Here is a 21,089-nt window from a genome sequence, read left to right on the forward strand (position 1 = left end):
AGTGAGAGCAATGAAGGAATGTTTTCAAATTCTGAGGGAAAAATGTTTTCCAACTCAGAATTCTATACCCAGCCAGCCAATCAGTTGAGCATAAATGAAGAACAAAGACATTTTCAGGTGCTTACTGTCTGCGTACCGTTTTCCAGGAAGTTACTGGTTGGTGGTGGTTTAGTCGCTAAGTCATGTCCTACGCTTGCGACCCCCATGGACTGTAGCCTGCCAGGCTCCTCTGTCCATGGGATTCTCCAGGCAAGAATGCTGGAGTGGGTTGCCATTTCCTTCTCCAGGGGATCTTCCTTACCCAGGAATCAAACCCAGGTCTCCTGCATTGCAGGCAGATGATTTCCCAACTGAGCTATGAGGGAAGCCCAAACTACTGGGGGATGTGTGCTAATGAAAGGAGAGAGTTTATCAAAAACAGGGAAGCATAGGATACAGAGAACAGGACATGCAACACAGGGAACATGAAGGGAATGTCCAGGTAGGAAGTGGGACAGACCAGGGTGATGTGCCCAGGCACAGCTGGACAGAAGTTCCAGGGGAGATGCCTCTGATGCACCTTAGCATTTGGAGAAACTTGGAAAACTGGCAGAGTTTATGATGAATTATGAAACTCCAATACTTTGGCCACCTGATGTGAAGAGCTGAATCATTTGAAAAGACCCTGATGCTGGGAAAAGATTGAGGGCAGGAGGAGAAAGGGACGAGAGGATGAGATGGTTGGATGGCATCACCGACTCAGTGGACGTGGGTTTGGGTGAGCTCTGGGAGTTGGTGATGGACAGGGAGGCCTGGCGTGCTGCGATTCATGGGGTCGCAAAGAGTCAGATGCTACCGAGTGACTGAACTGGTGGTGAATTAACATGGAAAAACAAACACATGCACACACAAAACACCAGGAAAAACAAAAATTGTGTGAAGAAAAAGAGTTATACCTTTCAGTGGACGAGAACAGCATCCACACAGTAATGATAGTGTAACCACTGCACACTTGCTAAGCAAAATTCAGTATAACTGTTGGGAGGCTGGGGCTCAGAAATTCAGGGTTGGTGGGAAGTCAATACATAATTTCAAGTACGAAAGAATCAAGAATAATATTAGAGGTATATTATTTAGAGACACGGAGGCAAACACTCTACTCCCCAAAAATGTGGGGAGGTAGAAAGCAGAGGGAATTGAGACAAACTTTTAGAACTGTTGGTTTCAAACTATGAACAAAACTGCTGCTCTGGCCCGATCCACCTGCTCTCACCTTGGCAGGGCCCAGCCCAACCTGTCAGGACCCCCTTGTGCCAGCCTGGCTGCCTTACACAGTCTCCACATGCTGTTCTGTGTTACCTCTCCCCAATCACTTGGATCTTCCTGTAGAGATGCCTTGCTTACTTACGTGAAAGCGCTGTTTTCTTGAATTGGATTTTAAAAAACAAGATGCATGATGTAACCACCTTTCAACTATTTTGAGTGCTTGCATGAAACCACATTCCTCAAGATACCTGCTAAGTGATTCAAGTACAAAAGTGATTTGCAATCCAAATTGAGCAATAACTCTTTTGACTATTGATTGATACTCCACTTGATTAGGCCACTTGATACTTTTAACCCTCTCCTTTCCTTTCATTTTAATGTTGGTATTAAACATTGACATTTTTGGTCACACTGCAGTTGAAATATGTGGGTTATTTTCAAATATCTTTTGATATTGATTTCTAACGTATTCCACAATGATAAGAGAACAGACTATATGACTTCAGTACCTTTAGACCATGAAATTTTTGCACCTTTTTTTAATGTCCCTGGATATGTTCCAGTGTCTCCTGGTTTATAGGCTATGGGAACTTGAATAGAATTTGTATCCTGCTGTTGTGTGAAAATTGTATAAATTTTAATTATGTTGAATTGGTTCATAGTGCTTTTCAGGCTTACTATATCCTTCTACTTTTCTGTCTATTCAGTCCATTAGATTTTGAGTAGTTGATATTGAAACTCCATCAAAGTCTTATCTACTTAAAAAAAAATAACTGCAATAGACAGTGGAACTATATATAACTTTGCTCTGCAGTTTCCAAGTCTCCTTAAATGTGTTATCATACTTTCATAATTTAAAAAAAAAATTGACATTTTTATTTCTGATGGGTTTCTCAACATTTTAATCCTGTTCTCAAATCTGAATTAGTTACTTGCTTTCTAAACACACATATAACACAAATTTATGCTATTTCCCAAACAGATAATTTCACATATTAGCTTGGGTTGTTGATGAAAAAAGTCAGTCTAAGAAATGGTAAATTTTATTCAGGTCAAACTGAGGATTATAGTTCTCCAGAGAGCTCTGAGAACTGCTGAGGAAGTAAGGCGGGGAGGCTAACACAGATGTGACTCTGGCAAAGTGGGTACCTGCAACCAAGCACCCGTCTCAGTACAAGGTTGCTGCTGGCCGTGAGGAACGAACATCTTCATTAATGGTTTTCTAAGTATAGGCAGATGCAAGATCATAACATAGACATGTTATGATATGCATATCAAGATGCAAGGGTCATAACATTTTCACCTGAAAGTATCTGAGAGCCAGTCTGTCAGTTTTCTCAGAGCACAAGGGGCCTCATGGTGATCTGTACCCTGAATCCCTTTCAGGATGTACTGGGGGTCAGCAGCTGCAGTGGCTGATGACTGGATGCTGGGCCACACTCTTCATTTTACACCCCCTTACCTTTTGGTCTTAATTTTGACCCAAGTTTTGGGAGGCATTTTGTGACCACTTTGTCTCATGGCACCAAGAATGCTTGGTCCCAGGTCAGGCAAGGATTTTGTTGATAGGCCACTCAATTTGCTGTAACTGGACGAGGCCCTGTTAACAGGAGCCAGAAACCTCTGGGCCGCCTGTCTTACTTGTCTGTTTTGGTTCAGGAAGTGGTTCCTTCTTGTTGCTTCTTCCCACATCTAGAGTTACACTATTACAATGATTATCTATTTGATCAGATGTTTCAAGTTGCCTAAATCATCAGCTATAGTGAAGGACAGGGAAGCCTGGCTTGCTGCAGTCCATGGGGTTGGAAGGAGTCAGACACGACTTAGCAATTGAACAATAACAATCATTAATTTTACCTGCAGTTCAGTCACATGTTTGGTAATGGAAGGAACAGTAATCCTGTAAAATAGGCAAAATACAAGTAATATAGCTAGTAACATTAATAAGGTCACAAATATTTAAGAACTTCCATTAGGTACAGCCCAGTATCTCTCCAGGTCATCTGACCAGTGCATTTTGCACCAATTGGTGTCTTTGAGGAAAATAATATATTGGCATCGTACGTAAAGTCTACCAAAGATGTCTGCATGTACAAATTATCATGACTCCTCACAGGACTGAGAAAGGAATATTACCTTTTAAGGAGTTACATGGCTGGCACCAGAAAGAGAAAAAATTGATCTTCATGGTTCAATAGGTATTTCTGCCCTTGGGGGTGTCTGGTTACTGCATAATGGAGATGCCCATAGAAGGGAGGGAGGCGGCCCAAACAGGCAGTGTAAACTTTTATCTTTCAATTTTTGTCTTGCCATAAAATGTGAATTTTTTATCTCATTGGTATTTTTAAGTGGTTTTCTTAGACAAGAAGTATAAAGCATTTTTTTTCATAAGAAATGGCCCCAACTTAAAAGTCAAAGTTGTTGTATTCCTAAGTCAACCTGCTAAATATAGACCATCTCATCAGACTTTACTGCTAATGAACAGAGACTACAGCAGAAATCCTACCATCACATGATAAGAAAGTAGCATTTTCGAAAATGATAGCTCCTAAAGATTACAGCGATCACCATCTGAAGTTTCCCACAGCTACTGTTCATCCTTTTTCCGACAAACTTTTCCAGTAAATTTTCCCAATAAAACCCAAGGCAGTTCTCTGCCTTCTCCTGACCCAAATAGCTGGATTCTTTTCCTCTCCAGAGTTCCCTTTATTGGATCACTGTATAATTCATTCTACTTTAAGACAACTTCTTTTTAGAGAGAATTTTATGGTTGTTGCTGCTACAGTTATTGAGGGGTCTTAAAAGATTAAGTTAGGGGGCAAGTGGGTGGAAAATGATCAATACAACTATTTTTTCATCAGTTTTGCCAAAGGCTTTTTTTTTTTTTTTTTAGTGGAAGTACAGGAAAAAAGCAGCAGGGTGTAGTTTTAGACAACCATGTTGCATTTATAACATTCGGTGGTGGTTTGGTGGTGTAGTCACGAAGTTGTGTCCATCTCTTACAACCCCACGAACTGTAGCCTGCCAGGTTTCTCTGTCCATGGGATTCTCCAGGCAAGAATACTGGAGTGGGTTGCCATTTCCTTCCCCAGGGATCTTCCCAACCCAGGAATCAAACCTGGGTCTCCCGCATTGCAGGCAGATTCTTTACCAACTGAGCTACAAGAGAAGCCCCCACATTTATAACACTTAAATCCAAAAGTATCAAAAAGCAACTCATAAAAATTTACCTAAAAGATAAACTGGGGGTGGGGGGACTTTTTTTTTCCTCAGTAAAAGTTCAGAAGGAAAGTGCCATCAAACAGCAGTATTTTATAAAACCCCAATCCAAGTTGAGCTGAAAAGTGCTGGACATTTCATAAGCGCTTATTAGCTTAAGAGCCTTGGGGCATCTGACATGTGAATTTACCAAAGCTACTTGCAAGCAAATGTCAGCGTATAAAAAAGTAGTAGATCTGGATGTGCACTGACATGGAAAGATCGCTGAAGATCTCTGTGGTAGAGGATTTGTAGACTACTACAGAAGACCACATATGTAAGATGGGGAAAAAGACCCCTCTGAAATTATATTTGTGCAGATATATTTATGTATAAAAATGTACTTTTTAAACACTGGGAGTACACATCCCCAAATATTAAAGCAGCTGGCTCTAATACTGATGGATTGAGGGTGAAGGGTAAATAATCCCTTTTATGTAGATATTTACATATTACATTTCTTCACAATGTAACACACACTCATATATTAGTTGAGGAATGGAAGTAAATTCAGTGTCTGGGTATATGGGCAAAATTGTCCTGTACATTCAGTTTATTTTCCAATTGACTTTGAGAAATTGCTGGCATGCTATTTAACAGGATTATACTTTATTGTTTTCTTTTTTTTTAATTTCCAGTAAAAATGTAAGCGGTGAACAGAAGAAATGAGGCTGGAGTGGGCAGTCTGGTTTTGCCAGCCAGTTGCCTACAGACTGCTGAGCGACTCTTCACCCGAAACCAAGCTTCTAATTATCCCGAAGCAAACAATCCAGGATTTCCCCCAGCACCACTCAGTCGGGTTCCAGGCAAGCAAGTCCTCGCCACTGGACTGCCAGTTCTGCTCCCTGGGTGAGCAGGAATTCTGAACACAGGCTTCGGCTGCACTTGATTGTTAACCCTGCCTCTCTCTGTTCGTCAGAGAGCCTAACATTTTCATTGCTCTGGTCTGTGTAACCTGCTCCGCTGAGCACGGCAACTCAGCTTCTTAGCACAGCAAGCACAGCCCTTTATATAAAGCACAAGATAGAGCTGCGCCAGGCCTTGCCAATATCCAAATCGGGTCAGTTACCACAGTCTTTCAGTGGCTATGGGGAGGCCAAAAGGATACTTTGGCTGATAGGTGTGCTCAGTCGTGTCTGACTCCGCAACCGTTTGTGCTATAGCCCGCCAGGCTCCTCTGTCCATGGGATTTTTCAGGCAAGAACACTGGAGTGGGCTGCCGTTTCCTCCTCCAGGGGACCTTCCTGACCCAGGGACTGAAACTACACCTCCTGCATTGCAGGTGGATTCTTAAACCTGCTGCGCCAGCGGGGAAGCTAGGACATGGGCAGGAGGGGAAAAAAGCATCTTCAAGCTTCTCCACTCCTCTGCTGACATTTAAAAAAATGAAAACCCACAGAAATGCTATCTGTACAGATACAAGAAAACCTCTTACCAGTGTAAACTGGGCTGTCCTTAGAATTACAAGGTAATTTTTTTAAGTAACTATTCAAGTCTTACATAAAGGCTCATACCAGGGGTTTTGAAGATAAATCAAAGCACAAAGCCTTTATTGAATTGCAGATTGTGAATAATAAACCCAATGGTAAGCACTGGGGGCAGATGTGTGTAGAAATGCAATTTATAAAATTTTTAAGGCAAACAATTCACATCTTTGAAGAAATTGTCGTTAGCTTAAAAAAGAAAAAAGCTTCCAGATGTGCAATTCTCTCATAGCATTGGTAACTGGTGCCCAGTGATATGACCTCAGGAAATGTCGAGATTTCATAAATCACTTGTGTCAAATCTCATTTTCTGGTAAATTCCTTAGTGCCTCTGCAGCAGTAACTAGACAAGATTGGAAAGCTGTCAAGATGATTCAAACCTCCAGCACCTCACAGAAGTCCGCATTTCTTAACACAGAAGGCAATGCTAATCAAAGAAGGAAATAAATAAAAGGTTATTAAAAACAAACATAGGTTCATCAAACTGCTAAATACATGTTTCTATGTATATTCCACTAAAAAATGTTCATCTCAATAGTCCTTCACATTTCATATGCAGAAACTACACCAGCTGCCACCTAACTTCTCATCTTTAAACACCATGTGATAAGATGGGGCTTTTTAGTCCTGAGTATAGTGTGAAGATTCTGATATTTGTAACAAGCCTTTGAAATGTTTCAGAATTACAGGACTTTCAAAAGACTAAACAAAAAAGTGACTTTGGAAATTTCAACATGTAAAAACCAGAGAGAGGCGATCTTAAATTTTAATAGAGATTACGTTTAGGGACAAAGAAACACACAACATAAGCTGCAACCAAATATAAAAGTAGTATGAAGTGATTTAGGAAACAGCTATGAATTGCACAGAACCCAAGTGGAAAGGTGAAGATAAACTGAAACTCAAAGAATGTGGCTGATAACCACAAATCTCATTCTCTTTAAAAGGTATGGTGGACTAATCCATAAGAGACAAGGACTGAATTTCACCTAGTTACTGGCTTTAGAGAGTGCTTCTCCTGGGCCTCTTTCATCTCCCTTCCCACCCACCCCAGTATTGGGTAAGGACCAGCTTGTTTCACAATCTCTTGTTAACAAAGCATCTTTAAGAGAAAACCACACTCCTAACAAATTCTCCCAGGCCGCTTCCGTGGTGTAGACCTTCCCTGTAATCAGGACACAGAGAAGCTGCTGCAATGAAAAGAAGCCACGACTGTGTGGAACCAAAAGGACTTAAAAAAATGCAAAACATAAGATGATGTGCAAATACCAATCAACATGTCCGCTAAAATACACGAAATAAGAGAACACCTGGTTTCCCTGTTAGCATCTGTTCTTACTGACATGGCGAACGTTTCTCTCAGAAAATCCAGGAAACACCTCACGTTTTTAGTCATCAAAGAGGATGCGCTATCTCTGTTGCTCTGGTTCAGCTGCTTTCTAAAGTGTCACCTCCTTCAGGCGAGCAGACTGTGGACTGGGCTAAACTTAAACTTAGTAAGGCACACACTCAAGTAGAAAACGTAAAGCCAAATACTCGGGGGAAAAAAACCACCAAAAACAAAAACCCAACCTGACACAAGCAAAACAAACATTAGCAGATTAGCAGTTTATTAGCCAAAAATTCTCAAGTAAATATTTCACTCTGGATAGCCAACAGATCAGCAGCCTTTCCAAGGACCTGCTCACACGTATCTCTGCTCTCGCCTCAGCACTACACCATTCTCTACACACTTCACTAGGTGAACTACGTCACTGATGACAATCAGGATAAACTGTAACTACGAAATATAACTTGCCCACTCAGGTTTAACAGTCATTTATTGAATACATTGCTCACAAAATACCATATGAGAATGTGGCTTTCCAGTAACTCAAAACAGTTAATGAGAGTAAGAACTAAAGGATAAGCGTACACTCTTCTGATTGTTCATTTTGACATTTAAATATTTATCATAGCAAAACTGGGGATATCTCTTTTTATACTTTACCATTTAGTGTTTGAAAAGTTAACTGACAAGCAACTAATTTCCTGTCAACAATCTAGAGGTAGTGACTGAAACGAAACACTTAAGAAATCAACAGCGTGTGGTAACTGAAGGAATGGCTGGTTTCAAACTTCAGATCAATATTAAAATTGGGAAGGTACATCACAAACAATAAAAACATCAGCCAAACTTATCAATAATACCCTGTGATGGTGATTCCTAGGGATTTCTACAGAGCAACCTAAGAAATTACATCCTAGTCACTGGAGAGGCCTTTGCAATGAATACATGTCCAGCAATACAGTCCTGTAGCTCAGAGCCGTCACACTCTCTTGGGACTCAACTACAGCTCAGAGTCCCCAAACACTAGTCCATAGGTTAAGGGAGATACACTGTACACATACCATAATGTGGGGAAAGGAATGAAAAGAAAACACACGGAGATATGAGACTCCAGCGGAAAAAAAAGACGATTAAAATGCTCTCCCTACCACACGTTGCTCTGTGAAGACTTTATCCAGGAATATGTAGAGCCAAAGCAGACCACCTAAATATTAATGAGAGGCTCAAAATCCAAGGCTCAAAACGGAACAAAATATATGGTCAACTGTTAAAGACTGGAAGGCAACTCCATGTAAAACCAGTAGATCCCACAGGTCAAAGCTAGGTTTGCAAACCGTGTGCAGCATCTCCAAACAAATCAGACACTAAAAACTGGGCACCTTCAAGGACACCTGAACACTGGAAGAAAAAAAATGCATTTACCTTTATCACCAAAGCATAACCGCTCAGACTTCGCGCTGACGGACACCTCTTGGACACTTCAGCGCCTCTAAAAACCAGTACTGAAAAGCTTATTATGACTTTTTAAGGAGTTTCCACACCAGCCAGGTACACAGACGTGACCGCCAGAGAAATGTCAGCACAGTAAGGCAGAATTTGTAAGGTCCCTTGCTACAAGTGCTAGCACAGGAAGGTTATGACCCATGGACACGGATGGACTGTAATATCTAAATGGCACGTTTCCGACATATTCACAACATCTTTAGAGAAAGTACTTAAACTCAAAAAATAAAAAAAGACAGGAGTCAAATACAGAGATGAAATGTACAAAACAAATGAGCAGGCAAACTAAAAGTTCTTGAAAGTATTTTACTTCAGGTTGAAAAATGAACAGCTTCCACACTGTTCATTGCAAGATACACAGTATTCACGAATACAATGCTGGTCATTTGAGGAAATGTACACACCTCAATTTCTCCTTCATGCTTTTCTTTTAGAAAGATACTGTTTACCAAAAAGAAACGTCAGCAGTACAGGAAAAACTATTTTCCCAATAAATTTACGAAAACCTAAGATTCCCAATGGAATCAAGATTATCTTCCCGCTACCACCACCTTAATATAATCACATGCTTATTGAAACACTAATATCTGCACCCTAAGAGTACATTTACTTTCAACAATGAAGGTGATTCTTGAAAAACAAAACAAAACAAAACAAAACTTCAGTGTGGTAAATGTAACATGGATCTCTGCAAGTATTAAGTGTCTGAAATAGGCAGCTAATACTGGATTTAATATTATTTTATAAATAATTGTTCCCTTAGCAGTAAACATAAGTCTACACATTCACAATAATCCTAGAAAATAAATACTGTGATTATGCACAATATGTTATGACAAACTAGTTTCAAAAAAACAAAAGCTCAACATCTTGATAAAAATTCTGATCAGAATAAAATGTGACTCTAAAATTTCAAACATTGTCAAAATAACATCACATTTAAAATCTTCCACGCTTTACACAAGTATAATGAATTTCCAGTTTTGGAACACATTTTTCCGTTGTGAATTAAAATACGAACATACTGAAAACTGTTAATTTCAGTGATGACATCAGTTTTGGTCTTATTTTAGCATTATTTTCTTTATAAAAAGTTGCACTAAGTGTCCATTAACGGTCTGATTGGTCTTCAGTATTTCATAAATGTATATAAAAGAAATTCCTAAAAGCCAATAATAGTACTTTATATGTATATAAAAGAATCTCATCTCAGAAATGGCTGTAATTAACAGAGCCACAGACACTGATGCTAAACATAAGAGCGTTCGCCTTGAAAGAAAGCATTTTCAGAAATGCCACTTACATTCTATTAAATATTTCCAACTGAGTTTCAAACTCAACACGTGATGAATAACAGAATGATACATCTCATTTGCACTCAAAACTGACCACAACCAAAATTTACAGTATGATTGAAACAAGCCAATGTTTAAAAAAGTTTTAATTAAAGATAACAATTTCATGAAAGGAGAGGATAAAGAATGGGATGACAAGAAGTATTTGGTCTTAATAAGGCAATACAAAATAGATCCATTATCAAAGACCATTTAATTTTTAAAGATCAACAATACCAAAAGCATAAAGTGGAGTATAAGAAAATAGTTTTTTGTAAGTATGATTTAATTAAAGCTGTTTACAGTTACTCTCTCCCACAGGAGTTAAGCATGAATTTAAAAAAGAATCCGAGATGAGAAAAACAGGCACGCGCAGCACACAGGGTTAGAGGGGCCAGCATGCAGAGTCTGCGGAGCTCGAGGCTTCACGGCGACAGGGATGGGACCAGGTGCAGGCGGCCTTTTTTTTTTTTTCCTATTAGGAAGAAAAAAAAGAAAAAAAAAAGACTGCAAAGGAAACAAACACAAAGTCATGTAACTGCCCATTGCCCAGACGACAGCACTATAGAAAACAGTTGCAAGTTAATTCTTAGAGGTGACTAGAGATTTTTCAGTGTTTACACAAAAGTACATAGTACATATTTTTTTTCTTTTTTTTTACAAAATAAACGTCATTTGCCACCATAACCTTTTCTTTAGAGAGGAAAATTTTTGCAGCAGGTCACGAGGGTTCTATTAAGTCATTTCAATGCTGAGGAAACGAATTTGAGTAATAGAACTAATCACTTCCCTATAGATGGATGTTAAGATGACAATTCAGATTATTTTTCAAACTAATCCTGAGAAAAATCTGTTTACAATTTAAACAGTAATGTTATGTAAAAAGTATTAACAAATCCACTATTACAAATATCAATTTCCTATATGGTCATCTATATATACACACAATAAAATGGTAAATATATGCAAAAATATTAAAAAAAAAAACATGCACAGATCACTTTCCCCTTTGAAATTTGGACTTCCTATATGATACCTGTGTTTTCCTTCCCCACCCCATCCTCTGAAATTTTCTTGTTTCTATCACCCTACCCACACTGAATACTATTCTCTATAACTCTGCATAAAGCCAATGAGAAATAGATTTTATTTTACATTCAAGCTTTAAATCTTAAAATGACCCTGTTATAGCATATGACTTATCAAATGAGCAGCCTTTTTTTTTTTTCCCCCTTTTTTGCTTGCTTTTTGTTTTTGCAGTTGTCAGTCTTCATGATCCATTCCGTGGCGAGCTGGGAAAAAACGCAGTTGCTAAATCAACGTCTGAACAGGGTAAGGCTCCCAAACGTCTCCCAGGAGTCCCTATCCAACTGTCCTGCGCGTGAGATCACTGCACACAGAAGACAGTCCATCACACGACGCCGACTATCTGCAAAGGTCTGAGAGGGGGGCGTCCCTCTTGTGTTTCCGCTTCTTACCGTGGTAATACTGATTATTGGACTTCCCTTGATGCTGTTTGTTTGTCATCAAGGAGCCATGGCTTGTTTGGGCTGTACCTTGGAAGCCTTTGCTGGAAGAACGGAAGAGCCTTGCTGATCCATGCTGCGGAGAAGGAAAGCGGCCAGAAAGACATCAGTACTGCGATTCAACACAACGCTTGTAAGACCTCCTTGGGAGCTTTCATAACTAGGAACACACTGACTTATCTCACAGGCAGAAAACCATGCTAAGGGGTTAACTCTCTGGGGCTCAGACACTTTTACATCATTTTTTAATGGAGATATCAAAAAACATAAGACCACTTCTTAACAGAGGACATAGATTTTAAGTTTTTCTTCAGGAACCTATCAATCAATACATCACATGATAGATGGCATTACTGGGAGAAACTGTCAGACATGCAGGCGTGCTGCCAGGTCAAGGGTCACCACAGCTCGCCACTCTTTTCCGGCTATCACGTGTCACTTCAATGGCCATTTCTACATGAGCCAGTGTTTGGGGCACATGACTGAAGCTGTACAGACAAAGTGGATTCTGCGAGCTACATCAGACACACGGTGACTGACTTAACGGGCATCTCTACTGTCAAGCGGCCTTCCCTAGGGTCCCTGATGTACTGGAGAGGGCGTGATGGCCTCACGCCAGAGTCCAGTCAGAAATGGCTTCTCCCCTCATTTTGATTCATTACGCAAGATGGACAAAATTTTAGGCACCTAGAAAGTTTACAACAGTGTCTCTGTGGCCTTTTTAAGTGAAAGCTAAAGCTAATCAGCTGACCATGGCTGACTGCATCGGATCATTTCAACACAATCAACGAGGTATTGGATTTTAAAATAAAAAAGGACATGTTCTTCCCAGACTGTGCAACATTGCAGGGATGTCATTCCAAAATTTCATATGAGTTTACTTCAAGTACAATTGAAACTTTTTATAATTTGAAGCAAATTCTTTATGCTGTATATCTGTAGTAAGGCAGCTGGCTAGACCAGACATCTTCTAAAGAAGGACCAGTCGCTGGATTCCCACAGAGGTTTATGTTACATGGGATCCTCAGGACACCCTGTTACTATAAGCACTGTCATGCTCTGGAACCTCTTAGAATAAAACACATTTCTTCTTTAACCTAGGACTTTCTTCAAAGCCATAATGTGTGTGTATATACATGTGTGCATGTATATGCATGTACAAAACTCTGAATATTCCACACTCAACACTGACAATTAAAAACACAAACTGCACACACCTGGGACTTGTTGGTGCTGTTGGGTGTGTTAGTGGTCTGGGTGCTCTGCATCTTCCCGCCTGTCTGAGCAGACTCCAAGGACGCATCCTGCGACCCTACCCGGTTCCCAGTGGACGGACGGCAGAGCAGCTGTTTCGGCGTTTTGCATGGTGTCGCGTCGGAATCCTAACACAAGTCACATAAGTTATAACGTGACACAGTAATGATTTAGACATTCAACATTAAGAAAGGAAAACAACTTCAGCTAAGCACTCTCTGGACTAAGTCTGAACATTTGTGAGTCAAAGGAAGCACACTGAGGAATTTGTAAAATTAACTGCTTAAGTTCTTCTCCTCCAAACGTTTCAAGTGGATTATTTTATCACAGGGTTTCTGTTCATTGTTAAATCCACTGACCACGCCTGACCCTGTTAATCGGCCTTGAGGTAGCTCCCAGAGGTCCAAGTTTATCTGCATTCTTATTTACAGAAAAGGAACCATGGAATAGTGGAGTGAGCATGGTGAAGACTGAGAGCCTATCTCCAGTGCCTGACTCAATGTCTTCAACCAAATACAAAACAATCACTTTACAAGATTCACTCTCTGAGAGTGATGACAACTCAGTGCTCCCTCCTAGAAAACACAGCGAGTGGCCCGGACTTCCCAGAGACACTGGGCTGAGCCCTACCTGTCTGTGGGCTGCTCGGGCCACGACTGCTCCTCTCTGCTCAGCTCTACCCCTGGCCCTCGCACTCTGCCCAGCATCTCAGAGACACACACTCTCAGTCCCTAAAGCTCCCTCTCACGGCGGCTCTGCTTCCGCCCGTGTCTGGGACATCCAGCTCAGCACTGTCCTCCACAGCTCTGCTCCAGGAACCAGACCAGCACACGGGCAGATTCCACACGTGAGGATTTATGACTCCATGCTGATAGATGGTCGTCAACAACAAAAAACTGTCTTTTTCACACTGAGATTATTTTTTTGTCATATATACTTATAAGAGTCATAAAGGCCATTTTAGATTTCAATTTAAACAAACTCAAAAGTAACTCTGATGAGGATAAGTAATGTAGGTATAACTGATACTAGAAAATTCTATGAGGATAAGAGAGAAAGTAGATTAGGGATTTCCAGGGCATGGGGGGAAAGAAGATATTAGGGGCTACTAAAAGGTTTCTTTTGGGGTGATGGAAATGTCCTGGAATTAGTGATGAGGGCTATACAGTACTATAAATATGCGGAAAAAAAACCCCCACTTAAATTGTACATTTATAAATGGTGATCGAGGGAGCATATATATATCCCACTTTTATAAAATTTTGAAACAGACAAAACTAATTGATGGTATTAGAAAAATCCTAACAGTGGTTACCTCTGAGGGTAAAATTGGGGATTGACTAGAAAACATCTGGGGAGATGTTAATAGTCAACATCTTGTTAGGATTTGGGGTTACATATGTGTATGCATTTGTTAAATGTATAATTAAGATTTCCTTATATGTTAATTTTATATCAAAAGAAAAAAGTGGACAAACATTGAACTATGGGTAATGACAAGCACAGGACAGTACTTTGTAGGAAATATCCTAACATCTGTGATACTTTGAAATGTGTTAAAGAAAAGATGAATTAGTAAATGAATGCATAGCTCTGTGTAAGCCAGTAAAATGGTAATGACAGAGTCCAGTGGTAGTGTATACGGATGTTCACTAAAATTCTTTCTTGAAAATTTTAACACAATGTTGAGAAAAAGTACAATCATTAATGTTACTAAAATTTCCGAGGAACAAATAAGAAAATGAGTTAGCCATGGCTCTCTAGATAGAATTATCCCAGCAACAGAACCCCTACGGGGCTAGGTATAGAAAACCAGGTCTTCATACTTACAACATCACTAGAGCTGGACTGTGTGGCTGAAGAGGAAGACACTGGACCTGATGAAGAGTTTGAAGAGTGTTTACTAATAGATTCCGAAGTTTTACTTCTACATTTTCCAAGGGCTTCATTTTCTTCAGATAGATTATTATTACATTTATCTAACTGCTGAGTATCTACTATCAAGGTAACACCATTTCCTGAAAGAGTGGCAAAAGATTGGAAAACGTTTCTTCCCATTAAGCACACACAACACAGAAAAGCCTCTAATACTCAGTCAATCGATCAATGAAAAACTCTTACCATTGCAGGAAGGCTCGGGCCTATTCTGCAAGCCCCACTGCTTTGATATCCAATCTCTATACGTGGCAACTTCATCTGTTACTCTAATTATTCTACCTAATATGCTGCAAGTGTTAAAAAAAAAAGAATGAAGAAGGTACATTAATTTGAAGATAAGAAGCGAGAACAATTTTGACCCGATGGGCTGATTTTAGTAAAACTTTTACCTCTCTGTCTCGTTGTTGGGATAGTACTTTGCTATCGGTGATACAGCATGACTCAGGACAACGTAGGCATAATCAAAGGCCTGTTTTACCTGCATGGCCCCATATGAACTCCTTCCAACATCATTACCTTCAAAAGAAATATATACATAACACATTAAAATTTACTGAGGCTTAACATGAACTAAAAGTTCACGAGCCCTCTTCTGTGAGGGCGAGGGCAATCGCTGCCCTCAGAATACGAGCTGCTAGCTGGCCCCACAGCTCCCCCAGCTCTGAACGTGTAGATCAGGCGTAAATACGTCATTGTGGCATGTAAACCGCTTAAGTGTCTTCTGGCCCAATAGGGACTAGCCCTCACACCGTCATGAGAATAAAAGAAGCAACTGCCCATTTTCTCCTAAAAGTGAAGCAAAACTAAATTAGAATTACCTATTTTTTTGCTTGTTAGCTTTATAAACATCTCCTGCACTAAATGATGAGCTCCTAAAAAGCAAGGACCATCTTACTGAAAAAATCCTTTGTGTCCTTTATGTAGAGTTGGCTTTCAAAGAACATTTACTCAATGAATAAACTATTCCTGTTTATAAGATGGTTCATTCCGCCAGAAAAGGGCTCTGAGGAAACTGTTCTTTTAACTTCTTTTCCTTACTTACTTTCAAAGTCAATATGTGCAAGCATGCTAACCCACTTCAGTCATGTCTGACTCTTTGCGACCCTGTGGACTGTAACCTTTTAGGCTCCTCTGTCCACAGGATTTTCCGGGCAAGAATACTGGAGTGGGTTGTCATGCCCTCTTCCAGAGGATCTTCCTGACCCAGGGATCGAACCTCAGTCTCTTAAGTCTCCTGCACTGGCAGGTGGGTTCTTTACCACTAGCACCACCCTGGAAGCCTATATATATATAGGCTTTTGAATATATATATATTCAAAGTCAACACATTAAAGCAAGTGACTAAAAGCATTTCTACTGACGTCCAATAATGCAGAATCTAAATATTTTACAATTATACCAGGAAAAAATATTGTCCAGAAAAATTAGAATACAAGCAAGCAACATAGAGCTTCATGAAAGCAGAGGAGGAATTCATTTTCTGCTCACTTTCAAGCCAACATAAAGCTGGAAAGAGCACAGGGAGACTATGCAAAATTAAAGAAGGAAGAAGGGTACAAGAGGAAAATAAACTGTCTCTTGGTACCCTCTCTCTCATGAACTCTGAAACATAGAGTGTGTCTCAGAATCCTCACTTACAGCCCTGGCTGACAACTGGTTAGAATCAGGAGCAGTGAGGACTCAAGAGAGAACTTCTTAAAATGGCCACCAAACCGGAGATGCACAAACCCACCCAAACAGCTAATACCTGTTCTCCTTTGCCTTTAAGAGTCAAATGGATTTTACTCCCAACTCCACTCATTTGCAAGCATACGTGTTTTTCTGGCGTGTGTGTTTATGTGCACGTGTTTGCTCATAAAATATTTTGAGGAAACACAATTACAAGTTAATTCTTAATTTTTCATCTGAAGAGAGTTTAAAGTACAATATGATGAGTAGGCCTGTTTTTGACTGAGTTGGGTGGCTTGCAGGATCTCTGTTCCCCAACCAGAGACTGAACCCGGGCCCTTGGCAGTGAAAGCTCTAAGTCTTAACCACTGGACCACCAGGGAATTCCCAATGCCCTTTCTTGATGTCCATAAATTTACCTAAATTCAATACCTGGTTGTAAAGGATCTTCGATATAAAGCATGGATGGCCTGTAGCCATCTAGCATATTTTTCTGTACTTCATCTTTGGCCACATAGGAACCACCATCCTTTATCCGGATGCCAGTCTTTAAATAATTGAAGTGTCGTCCATATAATTCAAAAAATTCTATTAAGAGAACACCATAGTTTGTATTGGGGATGCAAGCATCTTCCCTGGGATGTAACTAAAATGAGAAGAAAAAAAAAATTACATTGGATTTTCTCTGAATTCAAGGTGAGGATAGTAAATGACATTCTAACTTCTATAAACAATATTATAATAATTTTGGTTTCACAGAGCAGTCAACAGATAACAGAGTTACAGCAGACTAATTGTAACAGTACTTCTGTTACAGACGACCGAAAGCCCCATGGGCGCGGGTGGAACCCACGGGTGTGGGGGATAATTTACGAGGCTGGATTTCACAGCTGCCCAGGATGTTGAGAGAGTCGGCTTGGCCCAACATCAAGGAAGTCATTCTGACTCACCAGCAGAGTCAGGCAGTTGGCAACACTGCTGTACCACATGAATACGCTCACTGACGGTATTAAGACTTCTAACACATCTTACCCAGACAGCGAGTCTCAACTGAGTTGAGACTCAATTGTAAGTCTCCACTTAGAATAGTAACTGCTTAGAAAGATTCTTTTGTTTTTGGCATTTATGTTACTATGAATACCTATGGAAATGGCACCATAATTTTGTATGTCAAAATTTGTAGTGACAAGTCTCAAAAAATCTTAGAACACGAGATTAAAAAAATGCTTCCCTTGGGATTTTAAAATATTTAATTGCTAAATTATAAAAAAGGTACCCGGTTTAAAGGGAAACGTTGTAAGTAATCAAGGGAAGTATTCTAATTAGAGCTTGATTAAAATTTTTTTTCCAAAATGATTCCCAACTGATTTATTTAACAAAAAATGTTTAGTGTACAATAGCAGGGTATAACTTACTTACCTGAAGGAAACTTACTGCCATTAAAAAGAGACTATAAGAACCAATTCCACCCGTAAATACTTCATTAAGGTCCCTCTGTAATAAGAACTGCTTCAATACTAAAACCAAGTATGGCAATACAGGATATTTCTGGAAAAGAAAATTACATTTTCAATAAATTCCTACATCAGTAACAGCTGGAAGCATTAATAGCACAAATGGTCTCTCAGTGTAAACTGGTCCTTACATTACAAACTTGGTGGAGATATGTTATATACTTGTGCACTTTAAAAACAAACTATAAAAAAGTAAGGTCTGGGTAACTGAGGATTGTGTCCTCACATCTAAAACCCCAAACAGAGAGAGCACCCCAGCATTCACTACGGGACAGAACCCTAGCGATACCTATCACGTGACACTCATTTTATGATTTACTGAACAATTCTCAACTGTAAATAGATAACAGAAACGGTACGGGGTGACATCTCAGCTCCCAAAGCGGTCAATCCGCGGGGTTTTAAAGAATCACTTCTGTAAGCAGAACTGCACAGGCAGACCAGGCCCTTCAGGTGATCCTGCACAGCCCAGAGCAGGACTCACCCTGCCTGCTGTCCTCGGCCCGGGCAGGTCAACACACAGCCCCACCGTCCGTGCCTCACAAGGAAGGGTGAGGACACCCACGGGGGCAGGGAAGGACCGCCTGAGTCCACCTTTCACTCAAGCTCGTTCTCATTAAGTCCTCTCCGCAAGCCGGGCCCTGAGATAGGGACGCTGAGAACAAGGCAGACACACAGGGAGAAAGGAGCCTTGACAGCCACTGCCTAAGGACGGCAGAGTCACTCGAGATCGCCACTCTCTCCTTGACACTAACAGTGAACACGTACGGCTCCCATAAGGAAAAGAAGTGTTTGTACTTTAGCAAATCATGTCAAAGCGAGTGAGCGTGAGAAAACAACAAAAATACGGAGAAATAATCATTTTTAAACACTATGGCTGAACTCAGAAATAGTCTAAAGAACAATCAGACAAACTGCCAACAGAATTTTCTCTGCATGTATCCTCTGCCCCAGAAACTCCACTTCCAGGAGTTGTCTTACAATTTATTAGTGCAAAGGAAGATGCAGACATGGAAGGATGTTCACCCAGCACTTTTTGCAAGAGCAGAAGACACTGGGAGCAACCCTGGGCAAGAGCCGCCTGCACAAGGGACGATCCATCCCGACAAGGGCGGTCAATGAGAAGACTGAAGAAACTCGACTGTGCTGACACACAGGGAGCCTCCCAAATAATAAGTTAAAAAAAAAAAAAGGACGACATCATATATATGGTGTGCTATTTCTTTTGTGAAAAATCTTAAGAGGATAAACAAAGAAAAGAAGTTGATGAAGGCAAATCCTATGCAGCTGATCTAAGCATACAAGGTTAAAGGGTGACTCAGTTTTTCCTATCCTTTTATAATGGTAAGGTGTTGTTTTTTTTTAATCATTATTCTTCTCAATTTTTAAAAAAGTTTCTTTTCTGGTAAAAAGAAAATTTACACACACCCAGTATCTCCAAAAGAATGGGATTACGGATAATATTTCTTTTCTTTTTCTGCACATTTACATGAGAATATAATGTTTATCACATGAGAGTTATAATTTTCTCTTACATAAAAAGAAAAAGGTGAACTCGAAGAACTGCTAAAGAAAAAAAAAATCAAATGGAGAGAAAAGATATTTTATTTAAGCCAAAGCAGTGCAGAGTTTTAGTTTAGGGAGAAAAAAGCCAATGCGTCCAGCTGAAGACCGTGTTGATAAACTGTGCACTCTCTGAGAAGAAAACAGATCAAGCAGAAAACAAACCACTCCAGGATAAGGGAAGGACACCTGCAGGACCTACCTTGCAGGTGACTCAGGGATTAAGACCTAGAAAAGGCTTGCTAGAGAGCGTCTTAATCTGGACCCTTATGAGACTGGAAACACACAGGAAATCAACTGCGTGGCATGACTCAGCCCCAATCTCCCTAAGAGGAAGGATCTAGGGCAGAGAAGTTCTTCAAAGGCTTCCTCAACCCTTAATTCTTACCTGAGGCCACACTATAAATTACTGATTATAACGAGCAGATTCAAGGAAAGTAAAAACCACTGCACAGAAAAGAAGCATTTGTCAGCAATACACATATAAAAATAGTTTAGCCAAGTATACCAGAACACCACAACAGAGTTTCAAAACATAACTCCATTTTCTAATAGTTTCATTGAATAAACACTATAGATTCTCTAACCTTGGTAAAATCTTTGATGAGGTCAGCTGCTCTCACGCCATTCTGTACATTAAAGCTGATATCAACTTTCACTTCGGTAAAAGAATCTGTTAATTTAATAATAGGTACCTAGAAAGAAAAGAAAGGTAAGACTTAAATACTTCAAACAAGTTAAATGACAAATCAGAGGATGGAAGGTTACCAGAGCTGAGATCCTGATCTTCTCAGGAAGACTTTAAACACTGAGTATTCTGAACACTCCAAACCAGAGCTGACTTAGCCGCCTAGATATCTTACACTGCATATTTAGCATTTAAACTCATGCAGTTTATTTTGAAATTTCTACTGATTGAGGGTTTTTTTTTTTTTTTTGATTGAGGGTTTTGAAACAAAATAACAAAAACTTTTCATGACATGAATCTACTTTGGAGAACAGTTTCCAACACAAGAAGATCAAGAATTATGAATGTCGGCCCACAGCACCAAACTGTTTCCAATAAGAAAACTGCTAGATTCTTAAGTCACATACACAGTGAGCCACTGGCATTTTTGGTCAGTTTTGCATATAGCCCAAAAAACAACCTGACAAGAGAACTTAAAATGTAATAATTATTCTCAAATGAAGAATGATAGAATGGTTTATATGAAGTATCAGGAATTCTTTTAAAAAGAAGAAAAAAGCTCTTCTTCTACCATGCATCAGAAAACTCAGACCAGCAAATGATGTACAGAACTAGATTTCCAAATTAATAGTTTTTAATGAAGAAACTACACATTTTGCTCTAATAAAACCTGACATGTAAATATCCAAACTTCAAAAATAGATATATTTATTTTTAAAATGAGCTTCCATGAAAATTCTTAATGTTCACTCCATTAGTTAAAATGATCTACAAAATTTCAATT

At 39.7% G+C, this 21,089-nt stretch overlaps 1 protein-coding gene across 4 annotated transcripts in view; it reads right to left on the reverse strand.

Moving 5' to 3' along the window:
- Positions 1 to 6,023: 6,023 nt before the first annotated feature.
- TENT4B (terminal nucleotidyltransferase 4B) overlaps positions 6,024 to 21,089 on the reverse strand; it is a 69,164-nt gene continuing 54,098 nt past the window's right edge. Inside the window, exons 5-13 of one of the 4 annotated variants that reach the window (XM_070451333.1) lie at positions 20,205 to 20,312; positions 17,960 to 18,088; positions 16,973 to 17,186; positions 15,262 to 15,388; positions 15,056 to 15,159; positions 14,765 to 14,952; positions 12,898 to 13,062; positions 11,633 to 11,756; positions 6,024 to 6,414 (exon numbers count right to left, since the gene is read on the reverse strand). In XM_070451333.1, the coding sequence (XP_070307434.1) occupies positions 6,362 to 6,414; positions 11,633 to 11,756; positions 12,898 to 13,062; positions 14,765 to 14,952; positions 15,056 to 15,159; positions 15,262 to 15,388; positions 16,973 to 17,186; positions 17,960 to 18,088; positions 20,205 to 20,312 (1,212 nt within the window). In that variant the 3' untranslated portion in view covers positions 6,024 to 6,361. Of the gene's footprint in view, positions 6,415 to 9,112; positions 11,757 to 12,897; positions 13,063 to 14,764; positions 14,953 to 15,055; positions 15,160 to 15,261; positions 15,389 to 16,972; positions 17,187 to 17,959; positions 18,089 to 20,204; positions 20,313 to 21,089 lie in introns of those variants that run through there. The other 3 variants (XM_020909982.2, XM_070451334.1, XM_020909981.2) reach the window with 3 other exon arrangements.

The sequence above is a fragment of the Odocoileus virginianus genome, chromosome 20, assembly GCF_023699985.2.
Source record: "Odocoileus virginianus isolate 20LAN1187 ecotype Illinois chromosome 20, Ovbor_1.2, whole genome shotgun sequence".
Lineage (NCBI taxonomy): Eukaryota > Metazoa > Chordata > Mammalia > Artiodactyla > Cervidae > Odocoileus > Odocoileus virginianus.